The sequence below is a fragment of the Trichoderma ghanense genome, assembly GCF_004382785.1.
Source record: "Trichoderma ghanense strain CCMA-1212 chromosome Unknown scaffold_3, whole genome shotgun sequence".
NCBI lineage: Eukaryota > Fungi > Ascomycota > Sordariomycetes > Hypocreales > Hypocreaceae > Trichoderma > Trichoderma ghanense.
The window spans coordinates 596,790-624,549 of NW_027395666.1; the positions used below are offsets into that span (position 1 = coordinate 596,790).

The 27,760-nt window shown below is 55.1% G+C and overlaps 8 protein-coding genes across 8 annotated transcripts; 7 read left to right on the forward strand and 1 right to left on the reverse strand.

The window, feature by feature from the left end:
• Positions 1-4,430: 4,430 nt before the first annotated feature.
• On the forward strand, positions 4,431-6,979 carry CCMA1212_003504 (Uncharacterized protein; the record flags this gene model as incomplete). The annotated part of the gene is made up of 5 exons (XM_073700849.1): positions 4,431-5,423; positions 5,483-5,618; positions 5,681-5,880; positions 5,941-6,081; positions 6,137-6,979. 5 exons carry the CDS (start codon positions 4,431-4,433, stop codon positions 6,977-6,979), a joined length of 2,313 nt encoding a protein of 770 aa, XP_073560168.1.
• Positions 6,980-7,996: 1,017 nt separating this feature from the next.
• CCMA1212_003505 (Delta-1-pyrroline-5-carboxylate dehydrogenase) lies at positions 7,997-9,887 on the forward strand (the record flags this gene model as incomplete). The annotated part of the gene is made up of 3 exons (XM_073700850.1): positions 7,997-8,132; positions 8,204-8,311; positions 8,394-9,887. Exons 1-3 carry the CDS (start codon positions 8,007-8,009, stop codon positions 9,885-9,887), a joined length of 1,728 nt encoding a protein of 575 aa, XP_073560169.1. The 5' UTR covers positions 7,997-8,006.
• Positions 9,888-12,635: 2,748 nt separating this feature from the next.
• Positions 12,636-14,205, forward strand: CCMA1212_003506 (uncharacterized protein; the record flags this gene model as incomplete). The annotated part of the gene is made up of 2 exons (XM_073700851.1): positions 12,636-13,439; positions 13,513-14,205. The coding sequence occupies 2 exons, from the start codon at positions 12,636-12,638 to the stop codon at positions 14,203-14,205; spliced, it is 1,497 nt and encodes a 498-aa protein (XP_073560748.1).
• A 608-nt stretch (positions 14,206-14,813) lies between these two features.
• CCMA1212_003507 (uncharacterized protein) lies at positions 14,814-16,027 on the reverse strand (the record flags this gene model as incomplete). Its single annotated transcript, XM_073700852.1, has 4 exons — positions 14,814-14,871; positions 14,929-15,688; positions 15,780-15,825; positions 15,896-16,027. The coding sequence occupies 4 exons, from the start codon at positions 16,025-16,027 to the stop codon at positions 14,814-14,816; spliced, it is 996 nt and encodes a 331-aa protein (XP_073560171.1).
• Positions 16,028-17,255: 1,228 nt separating this feature from the next.
• Positions 17,256-19,840, forward strand: CCMA1212_003508 (Serine/threonine-protein kinase mph1; the record flags this gene model as incomplete). The annotated part of the gene is made up of 2 exons (XM_073700853.1): positions 17,256-19,130; positions 19,196-19,840. The coding sequence occupies 2 exons, from the start codon at positions 17,256-17,258 to the stop codon at positions 19,838-19,840; spliced, it is 2,520 nt and encodes an 839-aa protein (XP_073560166.1).
• Positions 19,841-22,260: 2,420 nt separating this feature from the next.
• On the forward strand, positions 22,261-22,479 carry CCMA1212_003509 (uncharacterized protein; the record flags this gene model as incomplete). Its single annotated transcript, XM_073700854.1, has 1 exon — positions 22,261-22,479. One exon carries the CDS (start codon positions 22,261-22,263, stop codon positions 22,477-22,479), a length of 219 nt encoding a protein of 72 aa, XP_073560167.1.
• A 627-nt stretch (positions 22,480-23,106) lies between these two features.
• Positions 23,107-23,676, forward strand: CCMA1212_003510 (uncharacterized protein; the record flags this gene model as incomplete). The annotated part of the gene is made up of 1 exon (XM_073700855.1): positions 23,107-23,676. The coding sequence occupies one exon, from the start codon at positions 23,107-23,109 to the stop codon at positions 23,674-23,676; it is 570 nt and encodes a 189-aa protein (XP_073560625.1).
• A 1,353-nt stretch (positions 23,677-25,029) lies between these two features.
• Positions 25,030-25,626, forward strand: CCMA1212_003511 (uncharacterized protein; the record flags this gene model as incomplete). The annotated part of the gene is made up of 1 exon (XM_073700856.1): positions 25,030-25,626. One exon carries the CDS (start codon positions 25,030-25,032, stop codon positions 25,624-25,626), a length of 597 nt encoding a protein of 198 aa, XP_073560623.1.
• Between the last annotated feature and the right edge of the window lie 2,134 nt (positions 25,627-27,760).

Sequence of the window (27,760 nt, forward strand, 5' to 3'; positions counted from 1 at the left end):
GGGGGGGGGGGGGGGGGGGGGGGTTACAGTGTCAACATGATTGCTGTTCATCTCCTTCTTCCTTTTTTTTTTTTTCTTTCTTTATTTTCCTCTAGTTTTCTCCCATCTTGTCCCTGCAATTTTCCAACACAAGAAGCGAAAGAACAAAAAGAAGAGTTACCGAAAAAAGGAGAACCTTTCCGCATGCTTCTGCCAGACGTTCCCAAAACTTGGTGGCTTCGTCTAGTATAGCGTCAGTGGGCTGCTAGCAGAGTAGCTGCCGTCTCGCCAGGTCCCATCCGCCCATCCATCCCAATCCAAGCCACCTGATCCGAATTGTCAACAAGTCCCATCGCCCGTTGATCGGGCATTTGCCCATCTTGGTAGTAGCTGGACACTATCTGACAACTGACAGAGGCCAACTTGCGACGACTATTCGTTAGGCTCATGAGTTGACAATCCTGTTTGAGAGAAGACTTATTCTCACTACTACTGCTACTACATGCTACCGAGTACTACCTTACGTTGACCATCTCAATCGAGCCCCGGATGCAGAAACAAAGCCGGGGCATTGAGGAGGTTTCAATCCGCGACCACTTTGCCCGTCATCTCGTCTCGCCTTTTTGTGCTGAAACATATTGAAGATTGAACAAAATACAACAGAGCACAACTCGTTGTCCACTTCGAAAAGCCCCCCACAGAACAATTAGCGCGAGGACAAGGCAGCGAATCGCCGATTTCTTCTCTCCCCCATGCAAAAAGGCACCAAACCACCATCATCATACGGCATTCGGACTCCGACGACAACACATCCCAACGCCCCTACCTAGGCCAACTAGGCCGGCTAGGCGAGCTTGGCGAACTTGGTGCATCGTGCCGTCATCCAGGCGTTGGTGGACGGAAACCTCCAGCTCCGTGGACCTCCGCACCTCTTTAGACGCCCACTGTCGTTACTGTCCAGAAAGGCGCAGATCAGCTCCGTCACCGTTCAAGGTCTTTGACCTGACCGACCAATGCTGTGTGCTCAGTCGCCTTTTGTCGGCTGCCTCTTTGTTCCAGACTGGACAAAAGTACACACTGGTGCTGAGAGATTGAGGGAGATGCAGCTCAAGTTGGTGGTGGTGCCTGGTGCAGGTACGTGACTCGCACTAGCATCAGCCGCCGGAAGGCAAAAAGGCATCTTTAGCATCATGGGAAAGGCTCCACGGACATCGTGCCATCAGGAGGGATCGTTGAGCGCAATTCAAAGCGCCCCCCATCAAAAGGCACATGCAGTGAGATGTCGGCATGCGACGCCTGCAGTCGCCATTATGCTGGATGAACTGTCGGGAGCCCACGTGCAAGTGCCGGCTGCGAGGGTCAGCTATCCCATTACGCTGCCTTGTTGTCATTGAATCGCGATTCGCATGATTGACGGCGCTCCCTGTTCAACTACTACTACACAATAAGCCCTCGGAACCCATGTCTTGAAGCATACTTGGAATCTGGGCGCCTGTTGAAGCGGTGTGTCGTGCAACTGACTGCTATCAGTCAAATCAAGCCACATGCAAGCCGGTTTCAGATCTCTGCGGTCTCGCGCCTCAGCTCTTCCTCTGAGCGGCCAAACTCTGCGAGTACTGTGCTGGACAACAGCTAATAAGAAAGAGCAAAGAGATAAGCAAGGGAAACACGGCGCATGCTGCGCAACCATTCTACTTGTATGTAGTATCATGGGGCAAAAAAGGAGTGGCTGGTCCAGCAAGCTGAGCCGCAAGAGGGGCTTGACCTGCAACAAAGACTCCGGTCTTGGAGCGGCCCAGCGCTGGCGTTTTTGCTCGCGACGGACTTGGGGCAATACATAGCTGGGAGTAGCAGCTCTTGGCAAGAACAGCTGCGGCCTCTAGGATGAACAGCGCCCGTGGCTTTCCTCGTAGGCTCATATTGCTTGTCGAGTCGTCCTTGGACGCCTGGAGCGATGAGTTGCGATTGTGGTTGCGGTTTGCGGCTTGACTTTGTATCAAGTGACGGCCCTCTTGCTCCTCACAAGATCTCGGTCTTCCTTTTTCCCGATATCAGACTTCGTACTCTGTCGCTACATCCGAGCAAACCATGCACTCGACATCATTGGGGTGTACGAGGTACACGACATGCATCGAGCAACTCCAAGAATGATATCGGCAACTTGAAATACGACGAGGCGGCGATCTCTGTTCTTGGCAGCTGTTCTGTGTGCCCTCGCACAAAGCAAGCAGCCGAAGGAGACCCCAACATACGACTACGCCATGGACGAGTGAAGACAGGGCGGTTGAAAGGCGAACAATCAATAGAAGAAAAGACAAAAGACATGAAAGAATGTCTCCCTAACGTCATGCACCATGCCCTTGGGGTTATCAAGACATCGGTGTTTGGTAATAGCAGGGAGATGGTTTGATCTTGGCACGTTGATAAAATCCTTCAGCAATCCAAGCACAGGAAAAAGCTCGCTGCTGTACACACATATGCCGTTTGATGGTATCACACATTGTCACTTTCATTCGCGTTTTTCACCCTCACCTACCCTTTGGTCCGCAAGGGCCCTCTCAGCGCAGACTGTTGATCCGGATACTTCATCCCTGAACAAGGCCTGCGAGGCCCAAGCGGAAGACATTGGCCAGGACCGCGCAACAAGGGTGCACATCCATGGCGATGCCGTGAACCCCCTAATGAGGGGCAAAGAAAGCCTGGGTGATTTTCCTTTCGCAACAAGGCGACCGGTGCCTGTCGAGCTGAAAACAAAATGAAGTTTGAAGCAGCAGGAAAAAATTTCTTCTGAGGGAGTTTATTATGGAGGGGCATCGCGATTAGGTAATCAACGGAGCCCGGGCTTTTTGCGTAGTAGGCTCGACGCTGTAGGTACCTTATGTAAATCGTTTGTACATCTTCCATGTGCGTGCAACGAGACGCTGGAGGGACTAGTGCTCGAATAAGCTAAGACGAATTGGCGCCTCGGTAGTACGCGTAAGTACGAGTAAGTACTACTGGGATCCTATGTTTTCTCGAAATTCGAGATGAACTTTCCGAATCCTGATCTGCGTGGATGAAACAGCAATCTCGAAGCAGTGGATGATTCGGAGGCTTCGAAAAGTCGATCGGCACTACATAATTCCGACAGCCCGAGCAGATCAGCCTCTGCAAGACCCGATCGACCCTCCCATGGCTGCCCCACCGCAATCTCACTGTGTCTCAGTTGCAATCTCGAGAGCTCGAAGCCGTCTTCGTCCTTTTGTCTTGCCCTGCGAACATCATGTGCGTGCGTGCATCGCCTGTTCTTGTCGCTTCACGCCTCTGGTCATCGTACGAATCCGTCCAAAGGGGACCGTCATGTCGGGTTCGGTTGCTTCCCACTGCCGGCACTTCGAGTCTGCACGTCCAATCGATTGGCCACGATGCCGCGGGTTTCCTCTTGCTTGTGCGCCCAGTGATCACATGTCGGTCTCACAGATGCCGCTGCGACTTTGTTCCTTCGTCGCCTTGTGTGCGTGACTTGTGTGCGTGAGAAGCTGAGGTCACTCTGGCAACCCCGAAGGGGGCAAAGCAGGCGCAGCGCTGCTTGGCACGCTCGTGTCATCTCACTCACTGCATTGGACCTCCTTGGCGCATCTCACAGTTCCTCACAGGTTGGCAGATCAGATGGGATCATGGCCGAGATGGAAACAGAAACAAAAGAACATCCATCTTCTCTCTAAGAGCAGATGAAAGAACAAACCCGTCAATGAAACCCCAAGTCACGCAGCTCCAGGTCAGCACCGACCCCCCAGATGGCCGCTGCACGGCTTCATGTACGGCATCCAGCATTCGGGCGCGCAATCGCACTGCACTGCCCAAAAGAAACAAAGCCGGCTGTCGTCATTGGCGCCCACACTAGCCCGTAGCTGCCCCTTAGCCCCCCCCCCCCCCCTTGGGGCCTGTTTACTGCCCTGCCCTCCAAACGCCTGCGGCAGCTGCAGCATCCCTGCCCTCAGCCCAGCAGAGTCGCCAGATCCCCGTGCTAGCAGTGGCTCTTGACGCTGTAGCGCCACTGTAGCTCCCGCAGCTCCACTGGCCAGGTTCACGTAATTTCACCTCCCGAGATTCGTGTTTTGCCTTTGCTGAAGCTCGAACTCGTCAGAGGCACCGACTTGCGTCCTTCATCACAGTCGTGGTTCGGACGGCTGTCTGTTGCTGGTCTTGCGTCTCCAGACCATCAAGGTGCGCGACCAGTGTGAGAGTGAGCATTTCAGACGGGCGCTGAGAGTGAGACTCGACCAACGTGCAGGTTATCGCAGAGGCCGCCAACCGGAGTCGACTATCACATACCTAAGCTGCATACATACTGCCGCTCGCTATACATACCGCACGAGCGCATTGCATTGCACGGCATTGCGTCTCTCGTCTGGACAGCAATATTTCTTGCGTATATCGATACAGCAGCTCAGTAGCGTAACAGCGCAATCATGGCGTCGCAGCACGACGGCGAGCAGGGCGCGGACGTCGTTGACTCGCAAAATCCGTACGCGTCCAGCAGCAAGTGGCGCCACCAGGAATCAAGCAAATACGCCCGCCACGAGGCGCATCTCCAGGCACGCGACGCCACGACGTCTGGGACAACGGGTGATTTGGCCAATTTCCTCAACTCGGACCGCGTCGAGCCTCAGGGCGAAGGGCACACGGCGGGCAACTACCAGCCCATCCATATGGCTGCTGGCCATGGACAGGCGGCCGAGGAGAATGTTCACATGCAGGAAGAAGTGGTTGATGGCAAGGAGATTGTGTGCGGTCCCCTGCTCAACTATCGCCGAATGGAAGGCGGCTACTGGTATGGCAGCGTTCTCATCGTGGTCAAGGGCGGCGGCAAGGATGTACTTCACCATCCGTCGCTGCTCCTGAGACGAGGTGGTGGTCAAGGACAGCCAGTGGAGATCCACGGTGAGCGCCTCTACTCAGACGTGCGCAACACATTCTGGGCCTTTGACATCAGGGTGCCGCTCGAGCCAAGCGAGACGAGATACGAATATGAGGCGCCGGGGCTGCGGTTCAGCAGCAGCCACAAGCCGCGGATCAACACCTTCTTCATCCCCGCCGTGAACGAGTCCATGCGCATCATGTTCTACTCCTGCAACGGCTTCAGCGTGGGCACCGACGAGGAGGCCTGGAGCGGCCCGGCTCTGTGGAACGACGTGATGCGGAAGCATGCAGCCAGGCCCCTCCACGTCATGGTGGGCGGTGGCGACCAGATATACAACGATGGCATCAGAGTCCACGGTCCTCTGCGCACTTGGACGGACATTAGCAACCCCAAAAAGCGCCAGGATTACGCTTTCCCGGAGAAGCTGCGCGCCGAGTGCGACGAGTACTATCTCCAAAACTACCTTCGATGGTATAACACGGAGCCCTTTTCGACGGCCAACGGCCAGATTGCCCAGATCAACATCTGGGACGACCACGACGTTTGTGCAGCCCCACGATGCCACCGAAAAGAGTTGCAGGCTAATGATGCGATCGACAGATTATCGACGGCTTCGGCTCATATGTCCACAAGTTCATGCAATGCGACGTTTTCCGCGGCATTGGTGGCATCGCCCACAAGTACTACATGCTCTTCCAGCATCACCTCCCTCCTCCTGCGTCCACATACACGTCTGGTAAGCTGATACCCTGCATGGAATGCATCTGGCAGATGCTAACCGGGATCGACTGCGGACAGATTTTGCCGACAACGACGTCGATGGTACGCAGGGTATCGACCCGAACCAGCTGATCGACACATATGTGGCACCGCCCAAGTTTGACTCGCAGTACATCGTCGGATCTAAGCCTGGACCCTATGTTGCGGAACACTCAGTCAACATCTACACCCGGCTGGGCGCCCGTATTGCCCTGCTCGGCATCGACGCCCGAACCGAGGTAAGGAGTGGTCTGCAGGATAGAACACTGGACGGAGCACCTAGCTGACACGACCTGCAGCGCACTCGACACCAAGTCAACTATCCCGAGACGTACGACCTAATCTTTCAGAGGGCGCGGGATGAGCTTACCGCCGCCGCCCGATCTGGCCAGCCGATCAAACACCTGATTCTGCTGCTCGGCATTCCGATTGCATACCCGGTACGTCTGCTGTTTCTGGCAAAAGAGAGGGGACGAAATGCTAATCACGCGACAGCGCTTGACATGGCTGGAGAACATTCTTCGAAGCCCTCTGATTGGGCCGGTCAAGCTTCTCAACCGACGATTTGGCCTCGGCGGAGGCTTCTTCAACCACTTCGACGGCAGTGTAGATCTGCTCGACGACCTCGACGACCACTACACGGCCAAAACGCACAAAGTCGAGCGAGCCCAGCTGGTTGTGGAGCTGCAGAGACTCTCGGCCGAGTTCTCGGTGCGAACGACAATCCTGGGAGGCGATGTTCATCTGGCCGCCTTGGGCCGCTTCTACTCCAACCCGAAGCTGAATGTGCCGGTCGAGGAGGACAGCAGGTACATGGTCAACGTCGTCTCGTCGGCCATTGTCAACAAGCCCCCGCCCCAAGCGGTGGCCAACCTCCTGGCGCGCCGAAACAAGATCCATCACCTAAACTCCAAGACAGACGAGACCCTGCTGGACTTGTTCAACAAGGACCCTGGCGAGTCCAACAAGACGGCCAACCACAACAACTGCACGATGCCCAGCCGCAACTACGCTCTGCTGACAGAGAACTCGCCCGTCAACCGCACCAACGGGCACATTGCGCAGATGAATGGCGAGGGGCCGTCTTTTGAGGGAGCTGACGGCCATACGCACTTGCACCAAGGAGAAGTCGGCGCGGGCACATCGCACAAGGCGGCCGACGATGTGCGGCATGGGCAGCTCCACGACGGCAGTTTGGATGTCTGCATCAAGGTCGAGATTGACCAGCATGACCCCACGGGCCAGACAGAGGGCTACGGCCTGACGGTGCCGCTGCTGACGTACCGGCCTAGGACTGAGGCGTCCTCAAGGCCCGTGTCCACCGCTACGAGCGAGTAGGAGGGCAACTCTGCAGGGACGCTAGTCGCCAATTAGTCTCTTCTAGATGTCTTCACCGTGAGGGGCTTTTCACTCTTTTGAATTGAAGAAGCTATGGGTTTGTATGGTTTCATAGCGGAGAAGCGATGGGCGGGCAGCTGGCGTTGAGCAGTTCACGAAGCGATACCAGCGGGACGCAAGGGCAACCGGAGTCTGTTTGCACGAAACTGTCTTGTTTTTCTTTTATTCATCGGTTCTACTTGTTCTTTCATGTTGGGCCGTATAGATACCTAATTCCTACCTTGTTGCAGCGTACATACATTGTTTGCTGGTGATGAGGGCTTGCGCGGTGTGTGTGATGTGTTGGGGTACGAATTGAGGTTGATTTGAGCCACGCTTATTGTAGTTCTTGTGTGGCTGGAGAAGATTGTCTTTCATGTGATGCTCAGCTCCTTATAAGCCATAAGTATGTGCTGCGTCTGAGTCGTAGTTGAGAAACCCCACCTTGAGTCCAAAACATTTCTAGAAAGAGCAATGCTTCATTATTCAAGGCTTCATTCGCCTTAGAACGATATCCAGTGGTCAACGGCTCTCGACGGAACAGCCATTGGCCGACTTCGGTGGCCCCCAGGCCCGTCGAAACCCCCAGAACGACGCCATCAATCTGCAATTCCGGGGAACGTCGATAAAGAAGCTCCATCCGCCTTGCTAAAGTGCTGGTCCATCAACGCCATTTGTCGGATGTTTTTCTTCGCCTCCCCCACCCGGCCCCTCATCTCCAAGTGACGCCCTTCTTTCCCTTTCGTTAACCCGCGATAAGCCGAAGCTGCCAAACGAATTGCGGCGGAATAGATAAATACATGTTGGGGTATTAGAGCTTCATGCTTCCTTTTTTTTGCTTTCCTGCGGGAGAATCTTGTTTTGTTTCAACGATACCCGGACTTTTTTTGCTCTTTCACTTGATATTGTGTAGAGCTGTGTGTGTTTCGTGTTTGATCGTGAGAAGAGAAAACGATTGAAAGCGGAGTTTCTATCTAGCGAGTTCACGATGCAGTCTGCCGTGCTGAGACGAGCGGGAGCAAAGGGCCTGCGGTGCAGCAGAGCGCAGGTGCCGCGGGCGTCGCTGGCGACTCTTGCGTCGTTTCGACCTCCGACGATCAAGAACGAGCCCAACGTGAGTTTTTTCTGGATTCGCGCCATGGTACAAAGGGAAGAATGCTGATACGGGATGCTGTCTGTTATTAGCAACACTATGCCAAGGGCAGCAAGCAGAGAGAGGGCTTGACGGCGGCGGTGGAGAAGCTGCAGAGCAAGCTGCCTCTCGAGGTGCCCGTTGTCGTGGGCGGCAAAGAGGTGCGTCTATCTTCTTTCTCTTCGACATGTCCAGACATGTCAAGTTGGAGAGATCAGCAGGCTGACCAGGTGAGCTGCACAGATCAAAACCTCGTCCCTCTCACGGCAGCTCAACCCGTCCGACCACTCCAAGACGGTGGCCTCGTACCACACGGCCACGCCCGCCGACGTCTCCAAGGCGATTGACGCCGCGCTGGCCGCGAAGCCCGCGTGGGAGGCGCTCCCGTTTGCGGACCGCGCGGCCGTGTTCCTCAAGGCGGCGGACCTCATCTCGGGCAAGTACCGCTACGACATCATGGCGGCGACGATGCTGGGCCAGGGCAAGAACGCGTGGCAGGCGGAGATTGACGCGGCGGCGGAGCTGGCCGACTTCTTCCGCTTCAACGTGCAGTACGCGCAGGAGCTGTACGCGCAGCAGCCCGAGCACCACTCGCCCGGCGTGTGGAACCGGCTCGAGTACCGCCCGCTCGAGGGCTTCGTCTACGCCGTCAGCCCCTTCAACTTCACCGCCATCGCGGGCAACCTGCCCGGCGCGCCGGCGCTCATGGGCAACGTCGTCGTGTGGAAGCCGAGCGACTTCGCCATCGCGTCCAACTGGCTCGTCTACAACATCCTGCTCGAGGCGGGCCTGCCCCGGGACGTGATCCAGTTCGTGCCGGGCAACCCCGAGGAGATCACCAAGACGGTGCTGGCGCACCGGGAGTTTGCGGCGCTGCACTACACCGGCAGCACGGCCGTCTTCCGGAAGCTGTTCGGAGCGATTGGCCAGGGCGTCGCCGAGGGCCGGTACCGGTCGTACCCGCGGGTCGTGGGCGAGACGGGCGGCAAGAACTTCCACCTGGTGCACGAGTCGGCCGACGTCGACAACGCCGCGGTGCAGACGGTGCGCGGCGCGTTCGAGTACCAGGGCCAGAAGTGCAGCGCCACGTCGCGCCTCTACGTCGCCAAGTCGGTGTGGCCCGCGTTCCGGGAGCGGCTGGTGGCCGAGACGGAGAAGCTCGCGCAGGGCGTCCCCTGGGACCACGCCAACTTCCTGGGCCCCGTCATCCACGAGGCCTCGTTCAAGAAGCTCGCGGGCGCCATCGACGAGGCCAAGGGCGACGATAGGCTCGAGCTCGTCTTTGGCGGCTCGTACGACTCGTCCAGGGGATACTTTGTCCGGCCGACCATCTACCAGACGACGGACCCTTCGCACCGCTTCCTGTCGACCGAGTTCTTCGGCCCCATCCTGACGGCGTACGTGTATGACGACGCGGCGCCGGACGCGCTGGCCAAGGTCTGCGAGCTGGTGGACTCGACGTCCGAGTACGGGCTGACGGGGTCCGTCTTCGCGAGCGACCGGCAGGCGGTGCGGTTCGCCGAGGAGAGGCTGCGCAACGCGGCGGGCAACTTTTACATCAACTGCAAGAGCACGGGGGCCGTCGTCGGGCAGCAGCCGTTTGGCGGCGCGAGGGCGAGCGGCACCGACGACAAGGCGGGCAGCGCGAACCTGCTGACGCGGTTTGTCAATATCCGGTCCATCAAGGAGGAGTTTTTGCCGACGACGGGGGTGCTGTATCCGAGCAATGAGGTGTGAGCGGTTGATGAGGTAAAAAAATTTTGGTTTTTATATTTATGCTGTTTTTACTTGTGTTTTAGCATCTAGGGTAGGATACTGGCGTTGAGCGACGAGGACCCGTCTGATGCATACGATTCCCTTTGGATTCATTTATACCTTGGCATTACATCAAGCTGGATTGTGGGGTCAAGTGAATCAATTCGACGATATGCATGTGTGGTTCATGGCATATTCCGGAAGGTTGTCATCTCAAGTGCATATAGTAATACCCTTTGCTCCCAACACGCGACACACAAAACTTCAGACACACGACACCCGGGACTGCAATCCAGTGGCTTCCGCCTAGCCAGATCAAACACATGACAAAAACAATTTTTCATTTCTGGAAATACATGACTTACATTGAGAAGTTCGGCTAAGACGTTTGCTGGTCGAATGAACATGACCTGCAGAGGCAGGGCTAAAGGTAGCACTATTGAGGCGGCTTGCTTCCCATCTTCGTATAAACGAGGTCAGCTCCGAGCATCGAGTACGTTCAACTATCTGGATGGCTGTGTGCGTCGTCATCAACCGTCTAATCATTTCCGTACTCGTAAAACTTATTTTGTTTTCTTTTGTAATTAGGCTTTAGCTTGATTGCATGTGAATGAAAGCAATTGGGTCCCTTGATCTTGTTGTTGAAGTATCTCCGAAAAGAGTTTAGGGGTGAATGAGTTCCAGCTGTGAGTGGCCCCCCGAGGAAGAAGGTTGCCTAAGATTTAGACATATTCGTTATGTACGATTGAACCAGGAGAGTATTTACTTTTATGTCATGGATTGTTCTAGTCTTGTGCTCTGTCCCGGAAATGGGGGATTCAAGACGGCTGGCGCGTGCTTACCTCTTGTGCCCCGAGGGCGTGTGAGAAGTAGTACCTACTTGGATGGCTTCAGTGTACGGAAGCGGTAATATACCTGCACTTATTCCAGTAACGTCGGGAAGATGACATCGATTCTCCGATTTCATCAACGAGCGATTCCTCATGAATGCCAATTGTTTGTAATTGAATCCATAAACCATTTTCAGCCAGACTCTTCCACTCAAGCCTCAGCCCCTTGTCATGCCGTGGTGACTTGGCTCTCCTTAGCCCGTACGAGAGCACGAGACTCGCCGGCGAGGGTCTGAGAGGCCCGGGAGGTTGTGTCACAGGCAAGCGGGACCATCAGAGCCAGTTAAAAAAGGGAATAGTAATAATAATCACAATACAGCTGGAGAGAGAGAGAGAGACGGAGAGACAGAGAGCTTGCAGGGCGATTCACAAGGAATTGTCGGGGAGAGGACGCCTCGCCCACATGGTCTGGTCCGGGCCGCTGATTCGTCGGATCGGCGGCGACACCATGGGGAGCACGCGACACTTTGCTGGATGATGCTTGGTCAATTCAACGAGGCACGTTTTCCATGGTCGTTTTTGGACTCGAGGGGTTTCCTTCGTCGTCAAGTGTGAAAGCTGGAGGAAAAGAGGAACGATGGAGATGAGGAGAGAGAGGGGGGGGCGAGGGAGCGGCAAAAGCAGGAGGAAGATACATTGTGCTTTTGTATCAACTACCATTGACACGCTCTTTTGTTCCTTTTCTCGACGGAAGCGCCTTATCGGGAAGAGTCCTTACTGCCCAGGGACTCCTGCGTATAGTCTACCTGAAGGTGTGAAATAAGTTGCCCATGGGCGGCGGCTGGAGCCTTCCCGTCTCTCGTCTCCTCTGCGCTCAGTCTCACTTTGTCCTCTTCTTCCCCTTTCCCTCTTCTCCTCGTCTTTTTTTTTTCATCTTTCCTCCCTCTCCTCTCATTCTTCTTTTGGCTTACCTTTGTCGTATAATCGCCGCCTCTCCGTTGTTGCAGGGTGCATAAGTTGGTCTCGTGCCCACCCGTTGCCTCTGTGCTTCCGCCGTGATACAAGGTGCCCGGCTCACCACCCGCCTGGCCATATCCAACAACAGAGCTCATCGCCAGCGACCTGTCCCGTCATCAAACCACCAGTTCTTCTGCTGCTCTTGTCAATTCAATTGTCTTTTTCTCATCATCTCCCCGTCGCACAAGAGAACTACAAGGGGCCCTGCGTACACAGCATATCCGATCCGAAGGCGGACCATACAACCACACACATCAACAAGCATTTCAACGCCTTTGCAACACCACATACCAAACTCTCAACTTGAGCTTATCTCTGCCAAATCACCAGCTTGCAGTTCCCCCCCCCAAGCCACAAGGACCCTTGCATCAACCTCGCATCGAGATACCCAGAAACCTCGGTTTAACCCGCAATTTTTCGCGTCCGCCGCCTGCAGATTCGGTGCGCCGTTGCTCAGTGACAACTTGCGGCCCCCAAGAAGCTGATCGTTTCTGTTCCACCTCGTCCAAGGTGTGGTGCCGCTGTCGTCACATATCGGCTCCCCAGCTTCCGCTCACAAAGCCCCGGAACTGGCTGAAGGGGGATTCGTTTTCGGCTGCGCCTCACCAGCTGCCGCGTATTCAGCTCAGCTCGGTTCCAGTTCAGTTCAGCCATCTGGTCTCTAGTGCCCGCTAGGACGGCGCTGCTGGTGCATCTTGTCTATACTGCGACCTGCGGATCGCCGAGCCTGGCCGAGAGATTCCAGATCCAGGCTTGCATGAGAAAGACAACAACACACGCCACCCCCCCCTTGGCTTGCACAAACCCCGTCACCCGCCGCTACCAAAGAGTACGGTACAGTACAAGCTCATAACCGCCCTCCCCATCCCGACCAAAAGTGGCCATGCCTCGCCCAGCGCTGCCGCCCACGCCCGGCTCCTCGTCCGATATCAGGGGCAAGGATGGCGTGCAGCAGCTCTCGTCCCTGCAGCTCGCCTTTGAGCTGCCTCCGCCGGCCATCCACGATGACTCCTCCTCCCCCGTCGACTCCAAGCTGCTCTCGCCCTTGTCCGCCGGCTGTCCCCCTCCCCCTCCCCCTCCCCCTCCTGCTCCTCTTTCAAGCGCGAGTGCAAACGCGGGCCTAGGCCTGGACATTGCTACCTCGCCCAAGACGGTGTATTATCCCATGCAGGCGGCCGAGACGGTCAAGTCCCGCAGACGCTCGTCCGCCGCCACCACCACCAAGGAGTCCTCCAACAAGGACACCAGCAGCAGCAGCAGCAGCGCCTTTGCCCTGCCGCCGCCGCCCACGCGGTCCAGGAAGATTATCCAGATGAAGCCGCGCACCGCCCAGCAGGACGCCGCCGCCGCCGCCGCCGGCCCCGGCTCGGCTAAGACCAAGGAGTCCGCCCGCGCTACCGGGAGAGCAGCTTCCGCCGCCAAGACGGCCGCAACTCCGGACGCCGGGCCCGGAGCCGGAGGCGGCGCCTCGGCCAAGGGCGAGTCCTCTTCCTCCTCCTCCTCCTCCTCCTCCAACAAGAAGAAGCAGCCCAGCGCGACTAGCGCCGCCGGCAGGAAGATTGCGCGCAAGACGGCGCACAGCCTGATTGAGCGGCGGCGGCGCAGCAAGATGAACGAGGAGTTTGCGCTGCTCAAGAGCATGATTCCCGCGTGCACCGGCGAGATGCACAAGCTGGCCATTCTACAGGTATACATTCTCATTCTCACCTCACCTCATCTCATCCATTGATCCTTTGACTTACTCCCCTGTGATATCTCAGGCCTCCATTGAATACGTCCGCTATCTGGAAGACTGCGTCGCCAAGCTCAAGGCCCAGCAGGAACAAACCCAGAGCAACAGCCTCCCCGAAGCAGCAGCCTCCTCCTCCTCCTCGTCCTCCTCCTCCTCCTCGTCCCACCACAGCCCGCTGCCGCCTATCCGCGAGTTCCACCCGACGTTTCGCGAGGAGGACCCGGCCGACGTCGAAATGACCGACTCGGACGCGGCGCCGTCGCCCGTCTTTGCGCCCCAGCAGCAGCAGCAGCATCATCATCATCATCACCACCAGCAGATGGAGCAGCAGCGGCACCAGCGCACGTCAGTGTCCGTCTCCCCCGCGCTGCACGCCCAGGACTCGCGCCACCGGCAGCACTCGTACTCGTCCGTGTCGACGGCGGCGGCGGCCGCCGCAGCAGACCAGCGGCACTACAGCTACAGCGCGTCCACCACGACGTCGCCCGCCTTTGGGCCGCAGCTGTTCGCCAGCAGCAATGCGTACGGCAATAACACGCACGGCGGCAGCTCGTCTGCGTTGACGAGTCCTGCGCTGTTGCCGCAGACGGATCTCGATCAGGAGGCGACTGCGGCGCTGTTGATGCTGAATTGCGATCGGAGAGGGACGGTGGGGAGGAATAGTGGTGGTGGCGGGGGGAATCATCGGGCGTTGTCTGTGAGGGACTTGTTGAGTTCATGAATGGTGGTTTTTCTAATCAATTTTTTTTATTACTCTTTATTTGGTTTTATCTTACTTTTTTTTAGTATACCCTGGCTGCAACGATGCGATGATTCTTTCTTACCTCTTCCGGGATTCCAATTTCACACTTTGCACCTCGCGTTTGGATACAATATAGTCAGTCATAATTCAATGGAACCAGAAGCAGAAGCAGAAACTCATGGGTGGGGGGCATCGAAGAACAAGAGGAGTTATCGGAAAAAGGCATGGATGGGTTTGTGGATGGAAACGGGATTTTCAGAAAGGATAAACCTAGTAGTACTCATAACGGTTTAGTATTTGATTGAAAACTTTGGCTTTCGAGTTTGTCTTGCTCCAAAAGTTGCTCCTGTTCAACTAGAGGTGGCATCGCAGTATCGCCAATTATCAAGGGTGTTTCATTCATTTCGTACGATTGTATGGCAGCAAGGTAAAAGATGGCAATTGGTCTTCATCCAATTGAGCGTGGCCGATTCAAAGAGTCACGCTCAGCTAACAATTAGTGATATATACCCCATACTCTCGCTCCTCGACTCAAGGCAACTATTGTTGCCGGCGCTTCGCGATTCCTCCTCTTCGCTGCTATTCTATCATGCCTTTAATCTATCGCTGCCGGCAATATCGTCGTTGGCGTCCTTTACGAGGAAGCTGTCGCGATTCGTCAGACAAAGCACACAGTCATTCGTAAGGGGGGAAAACACTCACTTGTACCACAAAATGGTCGGCCCAATCGTCATCAGATGCCACAAGCTGTGCGCATCAATGCAGCCCAGCCACGGCGGAAAGTCAAACAGCTCCATGCTCATAGCAAACATGACCCAGGCCACGGCCAGACCGGGCCACATGGCCCAGACGCGGCGCGACTTGCGGTACCGGTCAAAGCTGAACCAGCTCCACAGCGCGTTCTGGATGACGCCCAGCACGACGTTGGCGGCCATGTTGTACGTGTAGTCCCAGCTGACGCCCTTGAGGTAGCCGACGTGGCAGGCGTACAGCACGATGCACAGGAGCGTCCAGGCGCGCCGCACGGAGCGCCGGCGCGGCGACGGGCGGTCGAGCCGGAAGATGCGCACCAGGGTGTAGTACATGCCGTACAGCACCGAGGCGCCGGCGGCGAAGTAGTCGAGCTGCTCGGTGGCGGCGAAGTCGCGCGTGTGGAAGATGGCGCTGAAGACCCACGAGGCGAGGCCAAAGTACGAGAAGAGCTCGTAGTACGGCCGCAGCGAGTAGCCGGCGGGGATGCGGGCGCGCACCTTCTTGAGCCCCTGCCAGTGCGCCCACAAGTTGCCGAGGGAGAAGAGGACGGAGAAGGGCTCCTGCATGCCGAGGAAGCGGTAGAAGGGCCACTTGCCGTGGAACTGGACGACGGGGAGGTCCGAGGCGACGCGCGAGGCGGTGATGATGTGCTGGCAGGCGTAGTCGCATTCGGAGGAGCAGTCCCAGAGGAGGAGGCGGCGCGACAGGGCTGGCGGGGACGTTGTTAGCAGGTGTTTTTGTCTGTTTCGTTTATATCGTGTGCTCGTCTGGGAACTGGCTCGAGAGGGAGAGGCGCGTACGGATGGGAGTGGCTTTGCCGGGAGCGCAGTTTTCGGCTTTGCAAATCTATAGCATGACAGGACCAGTTAGTGAGCGAGGGCGCAGAGCATGAAGCAGTGAAGAAGGGAAGACGCACGTCAAGGCATTGCTTGAACTCGGGCAGCTGGTCGCCAACGGAAGCAAAGCTGGCGCCGGCAAAGAGCGCCGCGACAAGCAGCATCAAGGAGATGGCGCGAAAGCCTGGCCTCCCGGCATATGGCGCGGTCATGATGCCAGCATCGACGGAGGTGAGGATGTAGTCAAGTGCGCGAAAAGGATAGTAGAAGAAGATGTAGAACGTGTAGTCTAGAACAAGTGCGCCAAGAAAGAGGGGACGTGGATCAAGAGGCCACGGCACAATTAGCAATTATTGGGTGGTGGTTGGATCTGGATCGGACATGATGGGAGGAATTGGCTGGAGCCAGATGTCAAAAGTGTCGAGCTGTTGCAGATTGGATGGCAATCTGGAGGGACGGAATATGGGGCGGGCCGGGCTCTTAGGCGGGGATTCGGGGTCATTCCGGGTGGGAATTGGGCAGCGAGTAAATGGATGTACCGGTACAGCAAAGGACAGCGGACGTTGCAGTGGCGATTAGGGGCAATTGTACATCAGTTGAGAGAGGTTATGGTTGAGAGGGCTGTAATTGCAAGATTGGCTGCTCGTGAAAAGGACCAAAGATGCCTGCTACTGTAGCTTGAAACGCTGGCTGGGGCTGCAAGTATCCAATGTAAGTGGTGCTCCCGCGGGCACTGCAGTTGTTTACTTCGGACTTCTTTTCACATTCCGCAAGGCTAGAAAAACACGTGCCAACTTCAAGCTCCATCCAGATTCGACGCAATCGGCTGTCGTTGTACCTGTACCAGTACTTGCAAGCTCCACATCACACCTGCAAAACTGCCACGACCCCTCGAGTACCGCTCCGTACCTCGCCCGCCAGAGCAGCGAATCCATCTCCTGCATCATCACCGCCTCACCACTGCCATGAACAACAGCTCTGCCGTCCCGTTATTACTGCAGCAATCCAACCAGGCGTTGATACAGTACACAGCAGCCTCTTCATGAACAGAAGCAGTTGCCATTTCCCCTCCCTGCAGTTTAGCGCTGTTAGCGCCAGTTCCAGTCCAGCCTGTGCCTGGATCGTTCGTTGCCCACAGCAACCGGGTCGCCGCTGATTGGGCCGTCGTGTTTCGCAAACAACGAACCCCAAAAATAATCCTGGAACCTCGACTCGGCAGCTCCAGCTCTCTCCGCTCTTCACCTCCCGTCATCATCCTGGACCATCCACTCCTACGCGACAGCGCTGCCGGCTTCTTCCTCACCTGCGGCCCTCGGACGACAAGGGAAGCTGCGCCTGCGAAAGTATCATTTCTCGATTCGCGAACCCTCAGCTGCCAATTGCTCGCCACCTGCGATTCCACCTCGCTTTGACCGCCAGCCTAGAGACCGTCCTCAAAACATGGCGACGGCGGCGTCGCCCACGCCAATGGCTGCCGGCCCCATCCGCAGGTCCTCACAGCGACAGCAAGCCCTCCGCGAGCTGCCCTCACGAACATTCCTGACCAGGAGCGAGAGCCATCAGGCTGCCGCCATGCAAGCTCGAAGTAGCGCCAAGCAGTACAACGACGACAGCTCCGAGGATGAGATTCCCGTGCCTATGAAGCTCAGCGCCCTCACCAAAGCGCTGCTCAACGATGGCGAGCCCGAGGCCGCTCAGCCCGCAGAGCGATCGACCTCACCACCACAGAGGCGGAGACGGACCAGCCAATTGAACACGACGACGCCTTCGGTGCCTGACCGAGGGAGGAATCTGAGATCTTCCAGTAGACAGCCCGCCGAGGGCAAGACCTCGAGGACCTCGAGTCCCGTCAGGGAGCGTGGTGCGAGTCCCGTGACTAGGAAGCGCGTGGTGAGGCTCAGCAGCACCTCGCAGAGCCTGAGCCAGATTCAGCCTTCCAAGAGGCGCTCGAGCTCCTTTTCTCGGTCAACACAGCGCCATCAGCAGTCCAGTCGGCCACCCAGCAGGGAAGAATTTGCCGATAAGAAGCCGGAGCCACAGGCGGACATCAACACACCGGCGCACGGGAACCGCGTGGTGAGAATCTCAACAAACTCCTCGGGCAATCGCAGTAGAGTCGGGTCAACCGGCATGTCGTCGGGGCGGTCGTTTGATCGCTCCGTTGCCGACAGGTCTGCCGTTGAGGTGGACGACTACGAGCCAGACAAGGTCCCGGAGACTGTTGCACGAAACGAAGCGCCGCTCGCCAGCTATGGAAGCATCTCGCGGTTCAGCTCGGCCAGGGGCCGACTCGAGGAGAATGCCAACCTGCAGAGCTCAATGCGCGTCAAGCGCGTTGGCAAGATTCCGGGGACGTTCCTCAGCGGGCCTGCTCGGCGTGGCAGGCGGAGACAGAGCGAAGACGACGCTGAAGAGGAAGGGGAGATGGATCGGTACGACGCCAACCGTGAGCAAGAAAACCACCAGATGGGCGACACGCCAGAAGTGGCCTACTACCCCGACGGAGTCCGCGACTATAACTCGGGGAGTCCCGTCAGTGCCAGTGCTTCGGCTAGGGCCCTTCATAGGAGACACCAGTCTAGCATGAGTTCCCGGCCCGAATCCGGGCGTCCCTCTCCGCGAGATAGTGAGCTCGAGCCAGAAGCGCAGCGATACCAGCCCCAGGAAGGCGAGAGATACCAGCCATTGGAAAGGGAAAAGGAAGACGCACAGGAAGAGGAGGAGGAGGAAATACCATATAGGAAATCAGTATTTCGGCCCCATGTGCCTTCATCACAGGATCAAGAAAACAACGGTCGTGCGAGCTATAAGCGCCTGAGGTCTTCCATCGACGATCGGATGGACAAGGCGCCGCAGCGCCCTCTGAGCACTGATCCCGCTCCTGCGCCTGTTTTCGCCCGGCCATCCTCACCAGAGCGGAGACCATTGGCGCCAGTGGCCAACAACACACCTAAGCGGGCTGCTCCGCCGCCTCCTCCCAAGATGTCGTCTGTCCTGGAGGCGGCTACGTCGGCCACTGGGGCAGCAGCTGCTGCCACCTCGACGAGGCAGCGGAGGAACGTGCTGCGGGTGAATGGAAAGACTTATACCAGGCTCGACTGCCTTGGCCGCGGCGGCAGCGCCAAGGTCTATCGCGTAACCGCCGAGAATGGCCAAATGTTTGCTCTGAAGCGCGTGGCCCTGGAGAACGCCGACGAGTTGACCATCAGGGGGTACAAGGGCGAGATTGATCTCCTCGGGAGGCTCGAGGGAGTTGATCGAGTCATCAATCTGTACGCCTACGAAATGAACACGGAGAAGCAGGTACTGAGTTTGGTAAGTACACTAGAACAGGCCGAGGGTTGACTGATGAGAGGTGCTGACCAAGCGACAATCTTCAGGTTATGGAAATGGGAGAACGAGACCTGAATACTCTCTTGGCAAGCCGCCAGGGCCCCGAGACTTCCAGGTTCGACTCGGTGTTTGTACGCTTCTACTGGAAAGAGATGCTGGAGTGCCTGCACGCCGTGCACCAGCACGACATTGTCCACTCCGACCTGAAGCCCGCCAACTTTGTCCTCGTCAAGGGCAGGCTCAAGCTCATCGACTTTGGCATCGCCAACGCCATCCAGACGGACGAGACGGTCAACGTGCACCGGGAGACGCAGGTGGGCACGCCCAACTACATGTCGCCCGAGTCGCTGCTGGACTCCAACAACCCGCGCGGCGGTCGAATCCCTGGCCGGCCCAAGCTTATGAAGCTGGGCAAGTCGAGCGATGTGTGGTCGCTGGGCTGCATCCTCTACCAGATGGTCTACGGCCTGCCGCCCTTTGGCCACATTGCGAACCAGATGGCGAGATGTCAGGCCATCATCAACTGGGACCACCACATTGAGTTTCCCGCTCGCGGCATGGGCGGTGCCCCCGTGCCGCCCTCGCTCATCCGGACGCTGCGGCGGTGCCTGAACCGAGACCACCACATGCGGCCGACGTGCGAGGAGCTGCTTTCTTATAGCGATCCGTTTTTGTATCCTGTGGAGAGGTGACGGTTGGGAAGGGGAGTAGACATTCTGTTTTGCATAACGAGGCTAGAGATGAGCAATTCTTTTATAATACCCATGAATATTACGACATTGACGATTCTACTGGCACTGCTGCAGCTGATTGGCCCGTTCCTGTGTGCATGTGAAGTCTGCTTGAAGTGCGTGGCTAGCCGCGCCCTATTCGAAACGGTATTCCGCTGCTTACTCTCAAAAAGGCAATATACATTCTTCAAACAAAGCATCATCAGCACTTGAACTCGCGCTGCCAACTCGGGCCAGCAAAGAGAGGACATGCTCCCCTAAATCTGGATCCAAAAGTCCACCGAGGCTTCAAAGCGCCTGGGCGATAATACCTTAACCTACACAGTACTATAGTGCCTTGCTGAGAAGCTACTCCCTACAGTATTACAGGTGGTTCCTCATGGCTGTCGAACGGGACACAAGCCGGGGAAATGCTGCCCCAGCAGAGACCAAGGAATTCCCCGATATCTCCGATGCGCGGGAACTCCACTTTCAACCGCCCATGTCAAAACACCATTCCCGTGAATTTGCCATATTCGGGATATTTCCCCTGATTGAGTCGTCATGCCGCTTCAGTATCGTGAGGAAATTTGTGGTCATTGCAACAGAGACTTGCAGTATCGGTGAAAATGTATGCTCTGAGATGGCCATTTTCAAAGACTACTGGTAATAGAGAGAGTCCCCAGTCTAATTTCAATGATACGTACAATGGCTTTGTTTTGTTCTCTGGGCTATACGCTCATGCTTTCAAGTCGCAGGGTTAAGAGCATGGTCAATCAACCCCCATCCGACCCATGGCTTGTCTCAGCATCGTGAGGTTCGAAATCAGCAATCGAAATTCCTTGCGTGGTGAGCACTTACACGCATACATCCTCCAACTCTACACATTATCAGTATCTACTTGCATCTGCTGGGTTTCTAACCCTCATCAGGCAACCGGTCCAACATACAACCTCTTCCTACAGGCTCCAACTCGCATTGAGTGGGCCACTTCGTCACCACTACAGAAGACCTTTCCCCTCCGCCCTATAACATCTACAAATGTCGCCCCTGAGGCCCCGATAACTCGACATACGGCGGCTCTGCCAAAAAAAAAAAGGCTGTTCTCGTCTTTCCAGTCGAAACAGGCTTCAGCTCGTCAATCTTCTAGGGAAGCACAACACTGGTCAGGGCAAGACCGCCTGGGAATCCAATTCGGCGAGCAATATCAGCTACATAGGCTCGCAGACGACAACAACATCTCCCGCCATCAAACGTCGTCGCACAACTTTACAAAACAGAAACTTCTCCTTCGACAACGACATTTCAGCACCAAGAGTCCCCCTCATCTTCAACGGTCTGGGGCCAGTCCGTCATCCTACAACCACGGTTGACATTCACCCGCCACGGAACGAAAGCACGCCCATCGGGACCCAAACGGCTCAATGACATGGTACGACCTCTTAGTGGGGGGCGAGGAGACTCCCCTTCCAGGGCTAGCATTGGGTTCCCCATCTAGCTTGAGAACCGAGTTTCGCATCTCGAACGTGGATCGTATAAACGCCGAACAAGGCGGCCTCAAAAGCTTTCGCCACAGCCCCTGTACCCAGATGAGCGGCAGGAGATGGTTAGCGTAAAGCTGGATATCAAGCCGAAAGATTCCCGTGGGACTTGTTTCGAGTATGGCAGCATGAATTCATGCCTATGCCATCGGACGTCACGAGCCAAGATTAACGGGGCGAGGCCAGCTACGGGCCCTTCGTTTGCGACTCTTTCGCGCGCCTACCTCGGGATGTGGACGGCAAAAAAAGATTCGCGGCTAGGGGAATCGTCAAGCGGTGGCCGGCGTCGTGAGCGATCCTTGTGGCTTGGCTCGGCAGCTTTCTCTGAGTCGTTTGGGGAAAAGACCGAGACCTGGTTGAGGGGGAACATTTGAAAGGCGAACATGTCTGTTGGGGGGCTTAAGCTTAAATTGAAGATGCTGTGGCTTTTGCGCCAGCCGTAAAGCCAAAATGGCTCAACGAGGCTTCATGTTCACTCGGCTTCCCGACTTTGAGGCTACAAGTCTCCGGAACAACTTGCCTGATTTTGTTGGAGATCGTCTTTCCGTACGCGAACCTTTGTAGTCTTTGTGATTCTAATGTCCATAGGTATAAATTAGACGTGATTGCCGCCCCTGGTGAGGTCTGTTCACTCAAACTTGTGGCACCAGATCAACTCACTGCCATTCGTATACCGCCCTCGTTCCACATTCTCAACCATATTTTCAAATACAATCAAACGGTAAAGCTCATGTTTCTCAATACAACAATCCTCACGCCGCTAACACTCGTCAAGACGACACACACACACACCGGGACATTTACCGGTTCAACGAACAACAAGACCTTCATCCACCAACTGCGATGAAGACGGAAGCCGCAATGTCTTCCGGACAAAGCCTGCCTCTTCTCGACGAAGAGCTCTTCTTCCCTGCCGTGCCCGAAGACGGCGAAAGAGACGGAACCACGCACGACGGCGCGTTGTCCGTACGTCTTCGGATCATGGACAAGATCCTGGAGATGCGGAACCGCGCGGGGAGGTTCCGGCTTGGTTTGCGGAAGGGGCCTCGGTATTTGGAGAATTTGCATCGAAACTTTTAAAGAGTCGATCCATACAACGATCTGAATACAAAAATGCTTAATGGGTGCCTTGATACACGTGTCTAGCCCTCAGAGTGCATGACAAGTCAGATGATTAGAAAAGGAACACAGTATACGTGTTTATGTGATGAGCCCGCAAGGTGAGATTCACTGTATGCCCTAGGGGACACAGCCCGTCAAGGCCTGAGAAAGAAACCACCTGTAGTTGGCAATGTGATTCATTACAATACAAACAAGGTATAGCAGGCCTGCCCTACCTCCTCTTGTACGGATGCAGCGTAGATCTCGGTTCGACATTTTCAAGCCCAAATCCTGCCATCTTAGCGACGGCTTTGCCAGCCACAAACTCAAATAAGCGCACCTTGTTCTCAGTCCCGAATTAAGCATATAAAGTGGCTTGAGCCGCAGCTGGTCTGTTTTGCACGTCCGTTCATTTACTTCGACTACTTGGCTGTGCCGCATCTCCACACCCGAATGTTCAACTTTTAGCTGGGTTAAGAGAAATTGACAGTAAGCTCCTGCTCTTATGAAATAACGTCTTCATCTCAAGTTTGGCCTCTGACAGCTAATTTAGAGAAGAAAGGAATTGTTTCAGAAACAAAAAAAAGGACATTCGTGACGTTCGCCATGGAAAAGAACACAGAAGCTGCCCAGCCTCCTCCCTACGAAAGACTCATCGGCGCGCCTAAGAATGCCGAAGAAGACGCAGTCTCCTATGACACGCTTTCTATGCCTCAGCGGATCATGAATAAGATCCTGGCGATGCGCTCACACGCGGAACGGGTGCGACTTATAAAGGAATATACCGTCAAAAAGGGACAGATTATACAAACTAGAGAGGCGGCCTTGACTCAGCAAGATCGCGTGCTGGCGGATGCGATTAAGCGCGTAAAGAGCGACATCAAGGAAGTTCAAGGGACAATTCAAGGGGCCCTATGGGATATCGGGACCAGAAGAAAACATCTCATCAGAGGCTACCTTGCTGCTAATTTCAAATACGGTGACATGAAGTCGGAAACAGCTGCGTTTCCAGAGCTGATCGCTGCTGGCGAGGAGGAGGCGCGTCGTGCGTACCGGAAAGAGGTTCACAGGGCCGAGGCTGAGTTTCGGGACGCGGCGAAGCAGTTGGATGAGAAATTCATGGCCTTTGTGGAGAAAAAGCTGGCGGAGATGGAGGGCAGTCAAGGATCAAAGTGATGAAGACTCGCCTCCGTTCTGTCCAATGTTGCACCTTCTGGGCCATTGGCCTTTGATCTCACTAAGGTGGTTTGTCCTTGGTATGTTTGTTGCCCTGAGATGCCATCATCTTGGTCATTGTTTCTAAAGAATCAAGAGATCAATTAATGGGGGTTATTTGCTACAGACCAACGGTACCTTATCATCCCCAAAGTCAGGGGGAATACTAGGGGCAATCAAGCCACACAAATGGTGGCAAGCAGGTATACCTCTCACTGATGTTCCGCTTCTCATGCCGCGACAGCTCAGGACAGATTTCTTTTCGAATCAAGTCAGAGGAGATGGCCAAGAGAGTACTGTCGTAATGATACAACGAGCGCTTTACAATGTATGGAGAAAGTTTCAATACTGGGTCCCAGGTGGCCAAGGGTCAAGATTGACTTGGAATCTGCCACTCCAAGCTCGAGGCGCAGACTTAGGAAGCATTGGCGAGGCAGTTATAGGCATATATACATCTGACACAAGAATACCAGGAGACGTGCATTCTTTCTATACTGGCAGTGAATATAACCGTCAATTATATCCTACAGTGGCCTTCAGTTCTCCTTATGGACAGCTGGACCGGCAGTGCGCCCGGGCATTGCTCCTTGATGGATGTTGAACAGGATTTTACCAGTATTCCCTATAAGAATAAGAACCTCGTTGAGACATCAGCGGTCGTTTTCTTTCCAATGATAGATCATCGAGTAAGTAAATTGACGAATGACCTTATCTACCAAAGAGGGGGGGGGGGGGGGGGAGAAAACACCACCGCCCAGCACATACAAATTTTCAGTGGCAGACTGGCGGTGTTTTCTTCCCGCCTGTTGTCTACCTTGGCAAGCGGGGGACAGAAACAGGAAAAGATGAAACTTCAAAACACCCAACTGGTGAACTATACGCACATCATCAGGTGGACGAGTGGTGGGCATCTGTGTGCTGATACTCTAAAACGTATGCACTCATTCATTCTGCGGTCCCTATTTTTCTGTCCCCCGCTTGTCTGGCTCAAAGGCTGTGTGTGTTGGCCATCCGTCCGCCTCTGCTGGTCCGTGCAATGCATGCTTGAGCAGGGCCTACAACCGCCCAATCAGTTGCGGGTGGGAGCACCCAAGAGTAAAACTACCCACCGTCCCGGGCCAGTGAGGAAGACGGATTTTTTGACGTGGGGCTGTACATCAAGGCGGTAGCAGGCAGTTCTTATTTGGGCGCCCAGAGGGCTTATTGGAATATATCAGAGCCAGCTCGCTCTTTTTCATGAATCTCAAGCTCGTCTTCACATTCCCCCTAGATGCTCTCCTTTTATCCATCGCCAAAGCAAAGCTTCATGTCAAAATGATTTCCATAGGCGATCCAGCAAGCACTCTTCACCTTGTGCAGCGAGCTTTCCACTCCCTCCTGCGCGCCCGCGGCTTCGAAGACGACTTTGGCGTCTACCAGCTGCAGCTCCAAGTGCACCTCTCCCGCTGCGCAGCAATCATCAACAACGCGAACCGTCCCGCAAATGTTGCAAATGTTCCAGAGCTTGCGCTCCAAGGCCCAGAAGCAACAATCTCCGAAAACCTTTTAGCCATTCAAGAGACTCTCCGCAAAGCGCAACGAGAAGCCGCTCAGCTCAGGGCCCATCTCCTAGAAGCAGCCGGCGGCCATCTTGAAGCTACCAGTACTTGGTCTGCCAACACTCCGCTCATCCCCAAAACGATGCGGCTTCAACCTACGGGATTCCTCGACAAGCGAAGAATACAAGCTGCCAAGAAGATGGAAGCTCTGAAATGGGCCTTTTACAAGAAGGATAATTGCGACAAGTTCATCGCAGAGATATCCGCCCTGCTTCTGCACCTCGAGCGCCAGGTCAACGCCCGCCGCGACGCCAGGTTCTTGCTCGTTGCGAGCCCTTGGCACTTAGACGAAGCGACACACGATAGCACATGATGGGGCATCAACCGAATATTCCGCATTGAATATTTTGTATAGCGTACATGGCGTTTTTCTTAGATTGCAATAGAGATGGAAAATGATCTTCTTTAGGCTTGTCTACTAATTCCTGCTCCAACACCTGCCGTGCTCAATGACTGAACTTGTGCTTATCGACGCCTCTGCTGGTGAAACTTCAAAATGCTGGTCAAGTTGGTAGAGAGGGAATAAGAGATCTGGCCAAGTCCCACCACCCCAATTGTTATAATATACATACACTCTTACTCACAGCACGATGTCAGTGCCGAGCGCTCACACTGTCGAGTGTATGCATGTGCCTACTCTGCGGTCCCTCTTACTATCTACAGTCCTCTGCCAATATCTACTACTTGGCTCCCTCTGTGGAAAACTAGGTAGCGACATAGCTCTTTGACCGAATGTTTGTTAAGACTATAGACTCTAGAAGTGCCGCTAGAGATGGAAGAAACATTCCCCCCGGACGCCAAAGAAGAGCAAAGAAAGAGAAAGAATGAAAGAAAGAAGAAAAGAAAAGAAAGGGGGGGACACCATCGCAATCACCCTTTGTGGAAGCAACACTTACAGTACATAATAACAAGCATGAGGGAACCCATCAACGACTCGGGATCTGCGTCTTGTTCCATAATGGCTGCTATACCACCCTACCCTGCATGGCGCTAAAAGGCTTTCGAACCCACACTGCTGACAAAGCTTTTGACGCTCTAGAGTGCAGCAGGCTGTGGACGAAAAACACCGGACCGGCCGACACTGAAATTGGTGCTACATGTATGGCGATCAGTCCGGTGTTTTCTGTCCACCGCATGGAGCAGTACGCCAGTGTCGAAAGCTTGGTCAGCAGGTGTGGTGGGGTTGGAAGCTTTGACCACTGCAAGCCAGCCTTATCCCCAGATCCTTCGCCCTCACCACCTTACTGTACTGGGTCAAAGTGGGTTGAAAGCGCAGGACGGTTTCAACATGAAGTCTTAGGTACTGCCAAGTGTCTCCCCAGTGGCAGTACCTTACTCAAAAGGCGTAACCGTACCAAAGAGTACGTCCAGGGCATCGCACGCTGTGGTACCTTACCTATCTTGTCAATCAACCGCTGCCATCGAAGCAAACAGTCTCTGCTCCCCTCCAACACCAAGAGCCAAACCTCCATACATCGTACGAGAGTCCATAATGAGACTCTTGTAAGTGACCGAATGCTTGAATGTCGATGGTGCCCCCACAATTGGCCAGCTGGCGGTGCTGTTATTGGGCAGATGCCGACCATCCCGGTGCATAAGAAAAAGCCTTGATACCGAATAATTGACGGCTCAAATCACAACGGTACTGTCGGCGGACGTCCACAGGGTTGAAGAATCCAAGCTAACAGACTCGGCGTCTTCGCATATCGTCAACCAGCAGCACCGTTCATCGCCAAAATCTACGATTCACGAAACTCACTCCCCTGCGAGGGCGCCACTTTGTTCCCCAAGGTATTTGTGCATAGGCCATTAGTTATAAGCCAGCGTAATATATCAAGGTCAAGGCGCCATCTTTTGTATTTCCATAGTCTATTCCTCCAACACACTCTTTAATCGTCCCAAGAATTTCTTCCTATCCCTCCTTCTGTCCTACAATGGCCGGGCCCCCTGGTGAATTCAGGCCGACGTGTGTGATGGTTCTGTACACTGGTATACTGGATATTAGTACCCTGACTGACGAAGACTAGACGCTGAAAGTGACTGAAGACTGACTTGTGGAAAAGACTGGGAAACAAGACAAGCAGCCGGACATGGCATTTCAGTTCTGCTTGTCGTGAAGACCATCATGACCATGTAATCCGCTTGTAGACAATGGGTTCAAGTCGCGAAGCGATATCTAGTGATCACCCGAGAAGAGTCAGTAAAATGTCTAATGTGAAGCAAGAAATAGAGATGGCAAGCTCACAGGGGGGTAGTTTCTGATCCGCTCTGACTCGAAAGGGCTGAAAAGCAAGTCGCCGAATTTGTAAACAGCTTCGACAGAAAACAAGGTTGAATCTGTATTTGTGTTGATCAAAAGGTCTTGCATCCGGTAGCCGAATGGGAATTCCATAGACCAGATAGCTTTGGATCGGCGGAGTCGACGTCGAGGATTGATTTTTCAGATT